Genomic DNA, 16,260 nt, shown 5'->3' with positions numbered 1-16,260 from the left:
CCATAGCATTCTGCAGCACAGACGTGGCGGTTTGCAGGAGCCCAGCGCAGGAGAGCGCTTCCAACCATGGTACTGGTTGGTCTTGATCAACTCCTGCAAGGATTTGTTGAAATTTGTAGAGCATTAGCCCAAGTTGATAGGATATAGTTTTGCTGTGCTTTGTTGATGTGCATGCTGGTGATTCACCTGCTCCTCACAGATGCACTGACCTTTAATTTTTTCCTTGGAAGATGAGACCAAAGTTCAGTCTCTAAACAAAAACTGCAAGTTTCTAAAGGGCTACTGCTAGTAGCGGCAGGGAGTCTGTAGCTTTCATCTGCGAAGATACAAGAGGAGGGAAAAAAAAAACAAAACACACTTTTTATTTCTTATGTAGTTTTATGATAGTATATGTTTTCGCTAGGATCTAAACAATTCTGTTTAAGGTAAAAATACTTATTTGTGTTGGTTTAATACAATTTATCCTATTATGAGAAATAAGCAGGGATATTTTTATGTTCCTGAAAAGAGTGCAGTTGAAAACCTCGAGCTTTATACTAACTATATAATTTCCAGAATAATGTTTTTTACAAGTTTAGCTTAAAGATGGAAAAAAAAGAAAAAAGAGCTGCTGCTTGTCTCAGGGCAGTCCCATCTACTGGTTGTTTGTAGCTAATGTAAACATTATCTTTTTTGACACACAGATTAGGTCCGATCGTGATAAAAGCCTCTCGCTACGGTACAGTGTGACTGGCCCGGGAGCTGACCAACCTCCAACAGGCATCTTCATCATCAACCCCATCTCAGGACAGCTGTCTGTGACAAAGCCTTTAGACCGGGAGCAGATTGCTTCTTTTCATGTAAGAGTTTAATTTACCATAAATCACATTATCAAATTGAAGATTAACATCTGCTTCAAACATGACTTGAGCAGCCGGCATTTAGTTTTCTACGAGATATGATGTGAAGCGTTTGTAGCAGATTTGTATTTATTGTACTTACTAAGGCTAACTCTTAACTATGTTTAAGCAGCTTAAATACATTAACATACATAAACAGTGATTAAATGTATTTAGGTAAAGTAATTTTAAAAGATTGAAATATGGAGACTGTAGCTTATATTTCAAATACAGACCATTGATCACAGTCTCCAACGTATTGTATATTTTTTCAAAAGTTTACTTTTAATTCAGCAGCTTAAATTAGGACATGACTGCTATTAGAATTGCAGCAGCTGTGATTTGAGAAATGGATGGGAAGAATAACCTACCAATTTTCATTTTCAGGGGCAAATCTAAGCATTTTAATGGAATTGTAAATTAGGTCTGTCAACTTATGAAAATGATATTCTTTGCTCTAAAGAAATTGACAAAGTAGACCATGGATTCCAGTATTAGTGGGGAAAAAAGGGTTTGAAGGAAGAGGGGAGACCAGGCTGTGACCTAAAGTTGTCTCTGCTTTTGAGAGACCACGCTGAAATTGTTACAGCAGTCTCTCAGCTCCTAGAATTTCCAGCATGTCGTGGATTAAAACACTCCTTGCCTCGCACTCCAGGAATCCCTTCAAGTGCTGCTCCTGAACAGAGGAGGCAGCAGGAGGCATCTGGGGGGAGGCAGGGGGAATGGCTCTCGCAAGAGCACAACAGCTCTGGCATCAGTAAGATTTTTACTGAGAACTTGGTACTGGCAATTCAAGATTTACTGACTTAGGAATTTACATTTATATGAGTCGTTTCCAGAGTGGTGAGTTAATAATGGCCTCTTGCTCCTTTCTGGTAGGTTTGTAGCCAGAAGATATATGTGTGTGTGTGTATAATGGGCTTTAGCAGGATTGCTATAGGAGAAAGTTGGTCTTTTGCCTAGTAATTACCAGGTTCTGGCCTGGATACGTAAGTTTAAATTTGCAGAAAGTACTGTGTTGGGGTTTTTTTTCTGGCTGTCCAATTTAAGATGATTTAGGTAAACCTGACTGTCAGAGTTAGTTACTCAGTCCTTTTTGACAATCAGGGCATTAAATTTAAGTGTCTCATAACTGTAACTTAATTTTAGCCTGGAATTTCAGTGTGTATTCTGACAGTGATTTATCACAAACCTTACCTTTGTGTTCCAGGTGACACAAATCCATCCCGTACACTTTTCCTATGCATTCATGTCCATTCAATATCCATAATATCAGTAAAGAATTTTTGAAAGTGATGCCAGTGTTCATTCCCTATGGATTGTTAATAAGTTGCTATCTGATACAAATCTGCATATTTCTAGAGTCTGTTTTCTAATAGTCATTATTAAAAACAGATTTATATATGACAGCAGACATTGGTATTAATTGAAATTACATGATTCTAAATCATTTTTAGCAAATCAACGAAGTAAATTTGCAGCTTAGAATAGTTTAGAAGTATGAACAGCAGTTCCATTAGCAACTTGAAAACTCAAATGGTCAATATGAGGGAGCAGTGGCAGATAACAAAATACATTGACCTAAAAATGTCTGGTCTGAAACTTCCTGCCACCATTATTGTATCTATTTGTGCCTGTATGTTGTGCAAATTCTAATATTTTTAATGATTTTTGCAGCTGAGAGCGCATGCAGTGGATGTAAATGGAAACCAGGTGGAAAATCCTATTGACATTGTTATTAATGTCATTGATATGAATGACAATAGACCTGAATTCTTACACCAGGTTTGGAATGGGACAGTGCCTGAAGGATCAAAGCCAGGTAATACATGGGCTTTCAAAGTGTATGCAATAACACTTTGAAGGTGATGAAGGGGGTGCCTTCAGACCTTGTAACATTTTCAGAGGTGTCTTATTAGTGTGATGAGCAAAACCTCAGATACTGTCTTATTATTTCACCTTATTTTTAATTCACTTTTTAGCATGCTAGGATTAATTTCCAAAAGAAGAAAGTATTATGTACATAAACTAAAACAGAGAAGTCTTTAAGAATATGACTTTTAGGTTCCTGTTTTTGAAAATCCTATTTATAGTGTCAGGTTCTTACAGTTATGTTCATGTGATGGCCATTGACGTTCATTTAGTTGACAGCTCAGGGTATAAGAGACTTCTGAAATATCAGCAGGTCCAGTTCTAGTTCTGAATCTCAGAGGCTTTGGAAATGCTGGGATTTGAAATCAAACAGTTTCATTTGAATTCTCTAGAAAACCCTAAATGATGTTCATATCTCATTAAAATTCTAATCGGCTCAGACTGAAGTTTGCACTATGGCTGAAACCACTTTCTTAATTTGTCAGTCGTGCAAAATGAATTTTTTAGAAAGGTTAGCCCAAGAAATGTATTTTCTCACTTTGCAGTGTTGACTTGGCATTTGAGATGAAAAGAACATGCGTCTCAAAGACCTTTGAAAGAGTATTATTTACATTGATTTTCAATCACTATCAGTATGTGCACCAATTCTGAAACTTAAGTATATTCCATTTGGCACAATTAATAACGTTTTTTTATCTAAAACTGAGGAGCTCTGTTGTTAAAGAAATGTTATTTATGGCAGAATTGTAGGATTTCACTGTTTGTGGAGCTTCTTCAGGTCTAAGCAAATCTGATATTTTATAAACACAAAGTATTTTTATCTCCTCTTATGTATTTTAATTATTCTCTTGGCGAGTCTTGTGTTTAACCAGTTTGTTTTAAGTAGGAGAAGGAATGTGCAGAGTTTACCAAAAGTACATGCTTTGACCATTGCTTGTAAGTGATCTTATGTAATCTGAGTAAACTGTTTATATAACATCAATTATTTATCCTGCTGCTAGGAACCTACGTGATGACTGTTACTGCCATCGATGCTGATGATCCCAATGCACAGAATGGGATGCTGAGATACAGAATCTTGTCACAGGCCCCAAGCAGCCCCTCTCCAAACATGTTTACAATCAACAACGAGACTGGTGACATTATCACCGTAGCAGCTGGGCTTGACAGAGAGGTACGACAGGTCTTAATCCCATAGGCTGGGTCGTACTTAATATTGTGAAGAAGCACATTTTTTGCTAGTAACTTACAAATGCTTCTCTTCCTTCCTGGTCTGAACTTCCTCCCTGGAAAAGAGGAAATTAGGATGGGGATGAAAATTGGACCCACATATTCTGTACATGTAGTAGTCACTGTTGGTTCCATGGAGCTGTGGAAACCATCTTGTCTCAAAAGCCTGTTTGTAAGGTACAAACTAAAGCAGAGCAATGCAGATAAGGACCTCGGATGATTGGCCTGGGTGCTGAGATGGGAGGTGTTCCTCAGCTACAGCCCTTCCCTCTTGCTGAGCTCCATAGGCAAAGAGTAGATAGAAAATGGAACTGGCTATACATTTCATTTATTTTGGAAGGTCCAGGAGAGCTTCTGTCCTCTTCCTTGTTCTTCACAGGGAGGTAGTAAATACTTGAAATCTTCTGGATGCTGTGTTGCTAAATTTGCAGTAATTTGCTTATTAAAATAAACCAGGAAAAACATCATGGATTTTAAAATTCGAAAAGCACATTTCTAAATAAACCAGTTGGTATTGGAAACGGCATAGATAGAGACTTGTCTCAAGGCCTGGACACACATTGAAAAGCTTATTAAAAACAAAATAATAAAAAAACCCTGACTGTCAGTAATTCCATGCTACATGCTGGGCAAGTCCTGTTCTGTTTATAGACAGTTCTTCACTGTGCCCAGCACCCGAGAAAGAGGGTGCCAGATCCTCTGCTCTGGTTCACCCATCTGTGAGGTGGGAATAAAAATATTTCCCTCCCAACTCCCGATCTGTCACATGGACTAACTGCGCTTCTGAACTACTTGAAAACTTCAGAAGAGACAAGCATTATTTTATAAACAAACTACACAGTCCAAACACATCTTATTTCAACACATCTTGTTTCAACTTCTGTTTTACTAATCTCATTTTAGCTCATTAAATCTGAAGTTTTTTTAAACTGGATTTGCTGTTCAGCTTTAGGCTGTTTGGTTATTCTTATTTAAAAAGGAGAACAAAAATACTTTCTGATGCTCTGGGTTGGCTATTAATATTCTGCATTTCAGTTTGAAAGGGGCAAGCAGAAGATTTGAAAAGCAAAACAGACTGTTAGATATTGCAATTAATTTTTTTAAAGGTTTATTAACATTCATTCTATTTAAGTTGGCTTTGAAGCGGATGGATTTGAGGAAAGGAAAACCCTGAACTTTACAGTATTGCCCTATTAAATTAAAAGAATGATGGGCAGCTTTGCCCTTGTTTTTAAAATCCCCTGGTCATCTTTGACAGGTGAACTTTCAGAAGGACATAGTGATAACTCTGAGTTTTATTACTTAGTGACTGGCTGTACCAGAGTGATTTAACTTGGAAGAAACCAGCTGCCTGTGAAGCTTAGGTCCTCACATTAACAGTTGGAAAAGCCTTGTCATTTGCCATCAGTTTTCCTGATGGGTCACTGTAGTGATACCCAAATGAGTATTTATAAACATTTCTTGCACATCTTGGATATTAATGATTAATGTTAAGTCATTCAAATATTAAATTAGACTAATATGAGATAAAAAGGTTTCCTTCCCAAGTCATTGCTCTGCTTCCTTCATTTCCTGAGTCATTTTGTGGAAGTCAATTAAATTAAAACGACCAGGAGTCTAGAAAGCCAGACCTGAATCCAGCAGGTCTTCTGACAGTGGGCTGGGGAGTGCCTTGTTGCACAAAGTTCCTTGTTGTCCAGGAACCTCAGCTGGGCTGCCCACCTCTGCCATTATGCCCTTTTCTTGAAGTCTTGACTCTCTTTGTAAAGCTCTAATTAGGCTCATAAAATACTAGACACAATTTTAAATTCTTAAATTCTGTGACTCATTATTTATGGGAGCATAAGTGTCCAGGCATTAAAAAAAAAAAGTGGTTCCTCTAATAGCATTCCTCATCTGCTAGTATTTTAGGTTAACATGCACAATGCATTATCGCCGCTCACATGCACAGGAGGAGAGTTGCTTAGGTAGGGGACTCGGCTAAAGGCAGGAGTAGTCTTTCACTTGCTATCCCAGAAGATGCCCTTTCATGAGATCCAGCTGTTCTCATTTTTTCCACTATTGCTGTGGAATTCACTTCAGCATTAAAACATCTGCCTTACTGCTGGAGGTGCCGAAGAAGTCAGGCAGGGTACTTAAATTTACACACTCACATTCCTGCCTCATGTGAAGTTAATTCAGTGAAGTGCTCTTTTATTTGGCCTGTGTTGAAGTGGAAAGATGTGACCTGATGAGTGAGGTCTGTGTTCTTTCTTGAAGTTGCCAGTTTGTTTTTGGATGTGTTGCTGCAAAGTCTCTGTGCAGGCTGCTGACAGATGCTCCACGGCTCATTCCTGGCTCCTTCTCAACCCGCAGTTAAAAGAGGAGAGCCATGTCCCCCAGTTTCCCCATGCTTGAAAAGTTGTGCACTTGTTGATTTCTGAAATTTCATTCCCAGCAGTTAATCTTCTGTATGTGAGTGCTGGAGGGAGGGGAAAACAAACAAAAACGCATACAGGCTGTCTTTTTGGGCAATTTTTGGGGGCAGTTTGTAGTGTGCTGCTTCTGTTGGAATTAAAGATGACAACTGTATGGAAGTTGCATGTAATATAAAGGAGTTTCCTTAATGAAACTTACTTCTTGGGATCAGTGTGTTAAGACCCAGATGAATCAGAAGCACCTGCTGTTTCAATAACGTAGAATCATCTGGCTGCAAGATTTGCTTCAATACTGCTCTAGATTTTATTGCTTCACAATAAGTAAAGTATACAAGTGGTAAAAGTATTTGATTCCCTTGTGACTGCTTCTCTTGTTGGCGTCGTGAAGGAAACCTTTAGGATGTTTAGTTAAGCCTTTTGAAGGTCACCTTGCAAGCATATTTTCCAAGCCAGAATTCGTATACATATTTATGCATTATTAAATGTATATACTGCATTTCTGTGTAAATAATATTTGTCTTGCTTTTTTAAAGAACTGTGGGATGCATATACAGTAATATACATTTCAGGTGTGTTGTAAGAGTTGTTTTGTAAAAGAGGGGATGAGCATAAATTATCTTCAGTGGCAGATAAAGATTCATACAGCTTATTTTAAAAACCTTTTTTATTCAGTGGTTCATATTTGCTGCTTGGAAGTGTGCATAATCATTAAATCTCTAATGTCTATCTCAGTGTCTGGCCAAAATATGAAAGAAAGTTAGACATTATCTGTGGAATTGTCCTTGCTTATTTTTTGTATCGATATCCACAGTCCCTTTTTGTAAACAGTTTCCATGAGAAGTCATCTGTCATACACCCCAGTCTTTAAGTAGTGGGAGAAAATAAGGTACTGAGTGGAAAAGCTGTGCTTTTCCTCAGGTTATTTTTATTTTGCCAGAAGTTTTTTTGCCAGTGTTAGTAAACCATTCATGAAAAGTGATATTACAAAGTAATAGCAGCTTCTTATGTTTGTGCATTTTCTTTTGGAAAGAACTGAATGGTAACACCCAGCTCTCTCCGAACTGAGAAACTGAACTGGCGAATGAAAAAGCATACACAATATTTGCACGGTAGAAACCGTTGATGAGTTAAAATCAACTTCTTAGCAACTCCTACACAAAAAACATCCTTTTTTTTTTTTTTTTTTTTTTTTTTTTTTTAAACACAACCTTGTTGACTGTTTTAAACATCCAGCCGGTTTGAGGTCAGGTCTCAGTTGGCCATTTCTTGTGCTTGGGCGAGCCCAGGCGCCGCTCCAGCCGTGACCAGGAGAGTGCTGGTAGGCGCGGCAGCGGGGGGCCTGGGGGAGGAGGAGGGAGCTGGTGGCCATCTTCAGCCCGGGGTGTTTAACGTTTATGGAAATAGCCCGTCTGGTTGTTCCCTCCCCCTTTCTGCCAGTGCCCTTACTCGTCTCTCTCAGCCTTGACATCTTCGGTTTCCATAGCGATCGCAAGAAGAAGTTGCAACAGCGGTTTTATACTTGGGCTCGGCTGTAACAAAACCTTGGCAGTTGTGGCCGTCTGGCCAACAACCCTGCCTTGGCTCGGTCCTCTTAAATGCTTTTGAGGACTTACCCTGCTCTAGTATAAACTGCACTCTTGGTTTTTCCCCGTTTGAGAAGCGTTGTTAAATCTGTGATAATAGCATTAACTGTATGAAGTGGTTTTGATTTTGAGAGTAGGCAGCAGGCGGTCTGCCCTCGTCTCGGTGATATTTGAAGAAAATCAAGCAGTAGTTCAGTGTCGCGAGATGCAACCCAGTGCTGTATTCCTGTGGCAGACTTTGCTTCTGTCATTTCAGGTGATGCTAACTATAATAAACAGTGTGGTAGGCTCCATTGCTTAGCAAAGTGCAATTTTGGAAACACCTGCTGTCCTGTGGTAATGTTAGTTTTGTTTAAAACTTATGTTGGTGTCATTTTGTGTTTTAGAAAGTACAACAATATACATTAATAATTCAAGCTACGGACATGGAAGGAAACCCAACATATGGTCTTTCAAACACAGCAACTGCTGTCATCACTGTGACAGATGTCAATGACAATCCTCCAGAGTTCACCGCCATGACTGTAAGTACAGGGTGGGAGTAACTGAAGGATGTGCATATTTATAACCCTTCCCTGCTTTTCTCATTATATTCACGGAGAGTAAATATCTATTACTTATTAAATAGTGTACTGGCAGGCAGAATTAAAACACGTGCAGAATAGATATCCCGTAGATACGGTATTCTGCTTAGGCCAAAAGGCAAAAGCTGACAAGGGAATCAAACCATCAGTTTTCTGGGTGGCCTCAGGTAAACTTTGTTAGATAAATTGTCAGATCTCCAGTGAAGAGAGATGTGCTCCCTAACGTTGATGAATGTTCAGTATGGATGGCGTGGCTCTTGTGTGCTTCTGCAGCCGAGGTAAAATGCCTTCTTGTTTTCCGCAGTTCTACGGGGAAGTACCGGAAAACAGGGTGGATGTGATCGTAGCGAATCTGACGGTAACGGATAAAGATCAGCCCCACACACCTGCGTGGAATGCGATGTACCGAATGACCGGAGGAGACCCGACAGGTCGATTTACCATCCTGACCGATCCCAATAGCAACGACGGGCTGGTGACTGTTGTGAAGGTAAGCGATACTTGCACTTCAGAGAATTAAGCAGGGATGGAAGAAGTGGGAGGACATTGAGGGAGCAAAATGTGAACTCCCAGGGCCAGCACAAGTCTGGAAAGTAAAATGGATGGGTACTGTCTGTCTTGCGGAAGTAAGCCATCAGTCTCTTGGAGCGTTTCCTTGCTTACGCTATCAGTAGCATTCCAACTGATCAATTTTAAAAATCAGGCTAGGTTGTTGAAAATGACAGATTTTGAAGCTTTATTTGCCAGAAGATAGGAATCAGTCTGTGAAAAAGCGTTTGCTTAGCATTTGTTGCTAGTGTAAAGGAACACTTTACTTCCTACCTCCTGGCCTCCATTAGTAGTCACACTTGTTGTCTGCAGGTTTTATGTCAACATGTTCCCGTTAAGGAACAGATATAGGCAGTCAAGGCACAATCAGAGAGGAAAAAGTGATAGGTGGGAGGCTACTTCTACAAGAGGCTTTTAAAGACTGGCTATTTTTAAAACCTCGTTTAGATACCTTTTATGGAATAACCTGTCTGTCTTCATTCTCTAGCCAACACAGCTCTGTGTTGAGGGGTGACTTATTTCAAGTGATAACAACAATGAGGTTCTATAATTAAACTTGCCAAGCAGTAGCCACATTTCCTCACGACCCTCTGATAAGTGCCTCATCTCTGAGTTGGCCTGTTCTGGTTTTGGCTGATCCAGTTACAAAGCCAAGTGTGAGATGCCAATGTTCCCATTTAGAAATTAAAAGCATTCACCTTCCCCACCCTGCTTCCACCCGCCCCTGCTTCTTTTCATCCTTTTTTTTTTTTTTTTAATGTTCTCAGTATCTAGGTGAGAAAAAGATACAATTTTTGTACAGGTACAGTGGTAATTCACGCTAGTTTGTTTGGGGTCTTTTAAGAACTGTCTGTTTTATAACTGCACTTCCCCAGAGGTACCAGTTGTTACATTGCAGTCTTACAGCAAGAATTATGTGAGTGTCTGTGCTTTGTAATTAGGCCCATAAGCATCTTTTTCAGATCTAGGAATGGTATCAAACTAGAAATGTCTGGAAAAGGGAATTTAAAAAAATGCTGAGATTAAACTAAAGTATTATAAAGAGAAGCAAGCTTAAGATTCCAGATCTCTAACCTGTTTGATACAGCTTTGCTCGCTTACAAATTTATTTTTAACAAATTCTATCCCCTCTACTGCCAGAGTATCTGGGTACTTTGCTACATCTGACCTGGTTTAACAACAGAGTAGCAGCATGTGGGAGCCTCATTGGAAAAGGAACTTTTTCCTACAAATGCAAGGGAATGATGGGCCTGTTCAGAAGGGGGGCAGCTATACCATCTGAAATCAGAGGCTCTTAAGCAGCATAGGAAACAGCCTGAGGTGGTAAATGGCAGTTCTGGCCAGCAGCACGCCTTTAAACACCCGGACATGGGAAGAGTTGGAAGCCTGCCTACAGTTTTTATTGGCAGTGCAATGAGTTGATCTGTCAACCAGTAATGAAGATTGGATTGTCTCTTGTCACTAACTTCATACTGTCATGTGCAAACTGTCCCTGTACGGTGCAGGGTTCCTTCAAGTCTAGAGTCAGTGTGAGTAGTACAGTGCTTAGTACTAAGGTGAATCAGGTCTCAGGGACTGCTTCACCCCTATGCAGCATGACAGAGGAATTCTAGCCTCAAACAGTTCTTACTCCTCCTTAAATTAGACCTCTGGCTCAGTGAGGAAGTCTCCAAACTGAAGGTTTTCCAGACTGTGAAGGTGGGACCTGTAGGTATAGCAGCAGTGGGATTGGCTGGGATTACAAAGTCTTTCTAGTGAAACAATAAGGGCATGGGAATCTGATCTATGGGGCTAGGTATGGTCATGATCTTGTTTGAAGGAAACCTTTGTCCTCATAATAGAGAGAGGCAGGTTTCTCTCCCCAGGAGGGCTCCTCAGGAGGCATGTCTGCTCACATGAGTACAAAGCTGGGCGGTTTTACGTCATCTTCTGATGAAGCTACGTGTTTCCTCAGTTACCTCTCATGGCAGTACCAGAATAAGTTAAATCCAAGAATGACAAGGTTTCTAGCTGTTCTGACTTCAAAACTGCTGCTGCTGCTAAGCAAAACCCCAACCCAGTCTTGTGTTGAGGTGTTATATTGATTCTGTTCTCTTTAGGCTCTGTGCTCATTTTTGAGAAAAGCAGTACAAGTAATGTCTAAAAATGTGCTTTAAAGTAAAAATGTTATTTTGTGTTCATCCCTATTGTGAGTAAATGCTAACGTTTCCTGCTCTTTCCTTTTCCCAGCCTATTGACTTTGAGACCAACAGGATGTTCGTACTTACTGTAGCTGCGGAAAATCAAGTGCCTTTGGCTAAGGGGATTCAGCATCCTCCTCAGTCAACAGCAACCGTGTCCATTACAGTCATTGATGTGAATGAGAGCCCATATTTCGTTCCAAACCCTAAGCTTGTACGTCAAGAAGAAGGGCTACTTGCTGGTAGCATGTTGACAACTTTCACTGCTCAGGACCCAGATCGTTACATGCAGCAAACCTCTCTAAGGTCTATATAAACATTTTGCAGTTACTTAACAATCGGAATGCGCTATCCCTGTTATAGAATGGGTGGGGAGTAAAGAGACTGCATATGAAATGACTGCATTTACCGTAGCACGCAGCTATATCAATACCTCCTGTAGCTTTTGTGCAGTGGTCTCTAAAGGGATTTTTGGCTGTAGAGAAGGTGAGCTGACCAGCACTCGTAGATGTGTAAACTGGGTCATCTTCTAATACCAAGTCTCACTTCATCAAGGTAGAATGAAGCTATGCACCTGTGTTCAAGTATACGTGGTATCCCAACAAATTCAGAGCAGACGTATACTTGTGTGAACTAAGATCATTTGCAATTTAAATTAACCAATAATTTTGACACGGCAGAAAAACCATGTCAGATTGTTGACCAAATCTTAAGGGTTTTCTTCTCATTTACTGTCCAGCGATGCAAAAGTGCTGCTGTTGTCCATCTGCGAACTCTTGTACTGATAGCTGTGATCATAATTTGATCATAATTTGTTAAATGTGTCAAACTATGCTAAATGAGAAAAGTGAAGAGGATAAAACATGGGAATCTTGAAGCATACTTTCACATACCTCATTTAAAACACGGTCACTGACTGCAAAGCTAGGCACAGCAACTAGCTTTGGGCCAGGACTCAGGTTCCTAGCTTATCCAACAGCTTTTTTAGCTCATGTGGAGGAAACTCCAGAACTTACTTTCTGTGTTTCCTTTCAAAATCAAGGTTCTTACAATTTTATTGTGTCTTAATTTTGGTTAGCTGATGCTGTTTTCCTCATTTCTGGACATAACCATCGTAGACATGGTAGCATGAGGACTTAAGGATATATGCATTTTTAATACCTAAGATAGCTTGCACTTGATTAATGTCAGAGGGCAACTTTATCAGATAGAACGATGATTTTGAAAGACACTCCTCTTTCAAATTAAGATGAGAAGCATGCAGTAAAACCAGGGCCTCTAAAAAATTAATTTTAAGTGATATTGGAAGCACTAGAATAATGCGAGTTAGTGCTACTTTAACACTCTTTATCTGTTGTTACCTCTCCTGCTTTCAGCACTTTGATAAAAGTTAGCACGAACAGCTCTGTAGGTATAGAACAAGCAAGAGGGGTACTTAATGAAGTATTTTAATTGAGTCTGAATATGAATGTTACATAGTTTGTGGTAATTCTATAATTTACTCCAGTTACATGATAACTTACATGGCAGGGCACTTCAAGAGTCTAAAGGTAGGACAGTTTTTAATGTTTTCAAGAATTTTAGCGACAAGGCTTAATAAATGGAAATTTGTGAAATATTGTCTCTAAATACCAAAAATGTGTCAGAATACAAATTAGAATACTTAATACTGTCTTTGTTGTCAATATTTATGTTGGTAAATAAATAACACATCTTGTGATCAAATACACAGGTACTCAAAACTTTCAGATCCTGCAAACTGGCTGAAAATTGACCCTGTTAGTGGACAAATAACTACTACAGCTGTTTTGGACAGAGAGTCAATATATGTGCAAAACAATATGTATAACGCAACGTTTCTTGCTTCTGATAATGGTATGTGTCAACATTGTATATGTTTTCAAAAAGCTTTCTTCTGTGTGGTTGAATGGCATTCAGTTTAACCAAGGCAGAAAACAAGGTATGCTTAGAATACATCCAGTCAGAAGTCTGTATTAGTATCAGACTTTGTATATTTCCCAGATACTCGGGAAGTGGGCTGAAAAATAATTCTATGAGTTTGGAGAAAGGCACTGGCTTAGTTACATTAGTTGAGTTTATGGAAAAAACCTGCACCAGGAGTACAGTAGGCTGAGTGAATGCACAGCATGAGTGGACTTTATGGGGAGTAACGTGTTGAGGGAGGGGTACTGTATTTTTCCACATTCAGGCTACAGCAGTGCAGAGGGAAAAGTGTCTTTCCATTGTCACTGTGTTAATGACAGTTAACAGTCTCTGCTCAGAAATGAGTCCTTTGAGTTCAGCTGGAGTGCTGTGCTGTTCGTAGCTGATACCAGAAAGATGGACAGGTGCAGTTAGGAACATTCTCTCATCAGAGGGGAAAAAAGAAACACTAGGGCTATTTACGTTGGAGAAAAGACAAATGGTAAAATTTTGCTATCTGATGCAGCATAACAAAACTAGATCAACTACTTCTGTCCTTTTGGCTCTGTTCTGGAGAACAAAATTAAATGGAACTGGAAGATTATGGGGGGGTGGGGGTGGAATGAGAACCATTGCTAATTATACTGAGAAATTCAGTGCCACATGTTCACATAAATGTGTGACTTTAGCAAGGTTTATGGAAGCATCACACATTCGGTATGGATAGCAAGAATGTCTAGAAGTAGCATGCTGAAAGTCAGTATTAGAAAGAATTTAAATAGCACACTTGTGGTAAAGAGTGATAGTAAGTCCTCAAAGTTACAACATAATTTCCCCAGAGGATAAACTATCCCAATTTTGCACCTTTTTCTCTGAAGCATTTGATTTGGACTGTCCCTGGAGAGGAACTGGCTGTCTCATCAGTAAAGTAGTTGAGTCCCTGATCTGTGGATCTGCAGTTATCCCCTGATTTTTGCTAAGTAGGGCATGTTTTCTGAGGACAGACTACGTAAGAATTGGTACGTTAGCAGGAGCAGTGACAGTGTTACATTGGCTTGGTAAAGACAGAATCCCAAAACTGAGGTGAACACATGTACGTGGTAATTGAAAAGTGTTGGTATAGCTTCAGTTAAATAACTTTCCAATTGGAAACAGGCTCAATACTATTTTCTTTTCTTTAAGGAATCCCCCCGATGAGCGGAACTGGCACACTTCAGATATACCTGCTGGACATCAATGATAATGCCCCCCAAGTGAATCCAAAAGAAGCCACAACTTGTGAAACACTACAGCCTAACGCTATTAACATCACTGCTGTAGACCCTGACATAGATCCAAATGCAGGCCCATTTGCCTTTGAGCTGCCTGACACACCTGCTAGTATTAAGAGGAATTGGACTATTGTTCGAATTAGTGGTAATTAACATTATAGAAATCTTAATCATTTTAAAGAAACTATTGCATATGCTTTTCTGTATTTTACTTGGGTGTTATTTTGCAACATACATGAATTTGGTTAACAATAATAAGTCTGTTACCCCGAGCGTCATGTAGTGGGTTGAACAGTAAGTTAACACAAAGTTCAGAGATGAGCCATTTTTGCCAATACTGTTTTAAACCCACATGAGCAGTACATTACTTTTTAACAAGCGCCTTGTTTTCACACGCAGGTGATCACGCCCAGCTCTCTTTAAGGATCAGATTCCTGGAGGCTGGTATCTACGATGTGCCCGTAGTAATTACAGATTCTGGAAATCCACATGCATCTAGCACTTCCGTGCTGAAAGTGAAAGTTTGCCAATGTGACATAAATGGAGACTGCACTGATGTTGACCGGATCGTTGGTGCAGGGCTGGGCACTGGTGCCATCATTGCAATTCTGCTTTGTATCATCATCTTGCTCAGTGAGTAGATAGATCTCTTAATCCTAACTCTTGTTTTGCAAGTACCGTTTTATGTTTCAGTCCCGTGTACCTTGACAAAGACAGGGGAGTGATTAAAGACTGAGGTCCAAGAATTGTTGCTGCTTAGTTTGTCTTGGACAAGTATAAAAACTTCCTAACGGTAAAGGATTAGGAGTCTGTGAGACAGATCATAACTAGCACTTGCGTGGCAGTCAAAGCCCCACAGTGGGTTTGTAAAAGAGGTTTTCCATCTGTTTCCATGGGCACTTGTTACGTTACGTCAGTGAGTGACCAGGTTGAAGATGTGATTATCCCCCAGACATCTAGCCTCTCTTGTGCTGCTGGTACTGTGTGATTTGATGCCACCCACAGCGGGTAATAGTGCCTTTAAGGAGTGCTCTGGTGCTCTACTATTGTGCTTCAGATTAATGTCAGTAGGTTATTTGATGATTTTGGAAAGTAATATATTACAGCCCTTCATACAAGGCCCGACAAACAGGCAGCCATGCAGGAACAGAGATGCATATGTGTGCTTAAGTATTACATGAAGCTGTGCTAGTATTTTATTTTTGTGTCAACTGTATTCAGTAAGGGAAATGACTAAACATCATGACTAAGTGTCTGTCCAGTGTAGTAAATTAGATGCTAGCACTTCTACACATTATGGTTAACTGATTTTTGATTGTGGTGGAACACAAGGAAGGGATTCATCTGTTCAGAGTATACTGTGCACCAGTCCAGAACGTACAAAATGATGGAAAGGGGTAATTTAAAAAAAATAAATAAAAAAAAGTATTTGAGCCTGGCTAAGTCCATGGCTGTACACAGGCACAGTACAATTATTTTCCTGATACAAGATACTCTTAAAATATTAGGTATTGAATTAACAGAGTCTTATTGAAACGATTAAATCCTTTAAGCTACTATTCATATATTGACATTCTAGGTACGTTGGAATTTCTTTCCATGAAGATGGTTGTAATTTGAAACATGCCTATTGTATTAGAAATTAATTTACTCACATTTATTCTGTTTTGTTTCTCATTTGGTTTTCTTTAACAAGCTTTAGTTTGTAAACAAACAGTATAACTTGAAATTGTTGAGATTAAAGATTAAAAATATATAGCTCTAAATGTCACT

General features: G+C 39.5%; 1 protein-coding gene across 1 annotated transcript in view; it reads left to right on the top strand.

Annotated features, from left to right (window-relative positions):
- Positions 1 to 16,260, top strand: part of CDH2 (cadherin 2) — a 46,061-nt gene that overhangs the window by 10,248 nt on the left and 19,553 nt on the right. Inside the window, exons 4-12 of the mRNA XM_075705058.1 lie at positions 684 to 839; positions 2,556 to 2,700; positions 3,752 to 3,924; positions 8,367 to 8,504; positions 8,869 to 9,054; positions 11,343 to 11,599; positions 13,026 to 13,168; positions 14,399 to 14,632; positions 14,887 to 15,120. Coding sequence (XP_075561173.1) covers positions 684 to 839; positions 2,556 to 2,700; positions 3,752 to 3,924; positions 8,367 to 8,504; positions 8,869 to 9,054; positions 11,343 to 11,599; positions 13,026 to 13,168; positions 14,399 to 14,632; positions 14,887 to 15,120 — 1,666 coding nt within the window. The remainder of the gene's footprint in view (positions 1 to 683; positions 840 to 2,555; positions 2,701 to 3,751; positions 3,925 to 8,366; positions 8,505 to 8,868; positions 9,055 to 11,342; positions 11,600 to 13,025; positions 13,169 to 14,398; positions 14,633 to 14,886; positions 15,121 to 16,260) is intronic.

The sequence above is a fragment of the Pelecanus crispus genome, chromosome 2, assembly GCF_030463565.1.
Source record: "Pelecanus crispus isolate bPelCri1 chromosome 2, bPelCri1.pri, whole genome shotgun sequence".
Classification (NCBI taxonomy): domain Eukaryota; kingdom Metazoa; phylum Chordata; class Aves; order Pelecaniformes; family Pelecanidae; genus Pelecanus; species Pelecanus crispus.
The sequence above is the reverse complement of the archived record's forward strand: the minus strand, read 5'-3'. Positions and strand labels throughout refer to the sequence as shown.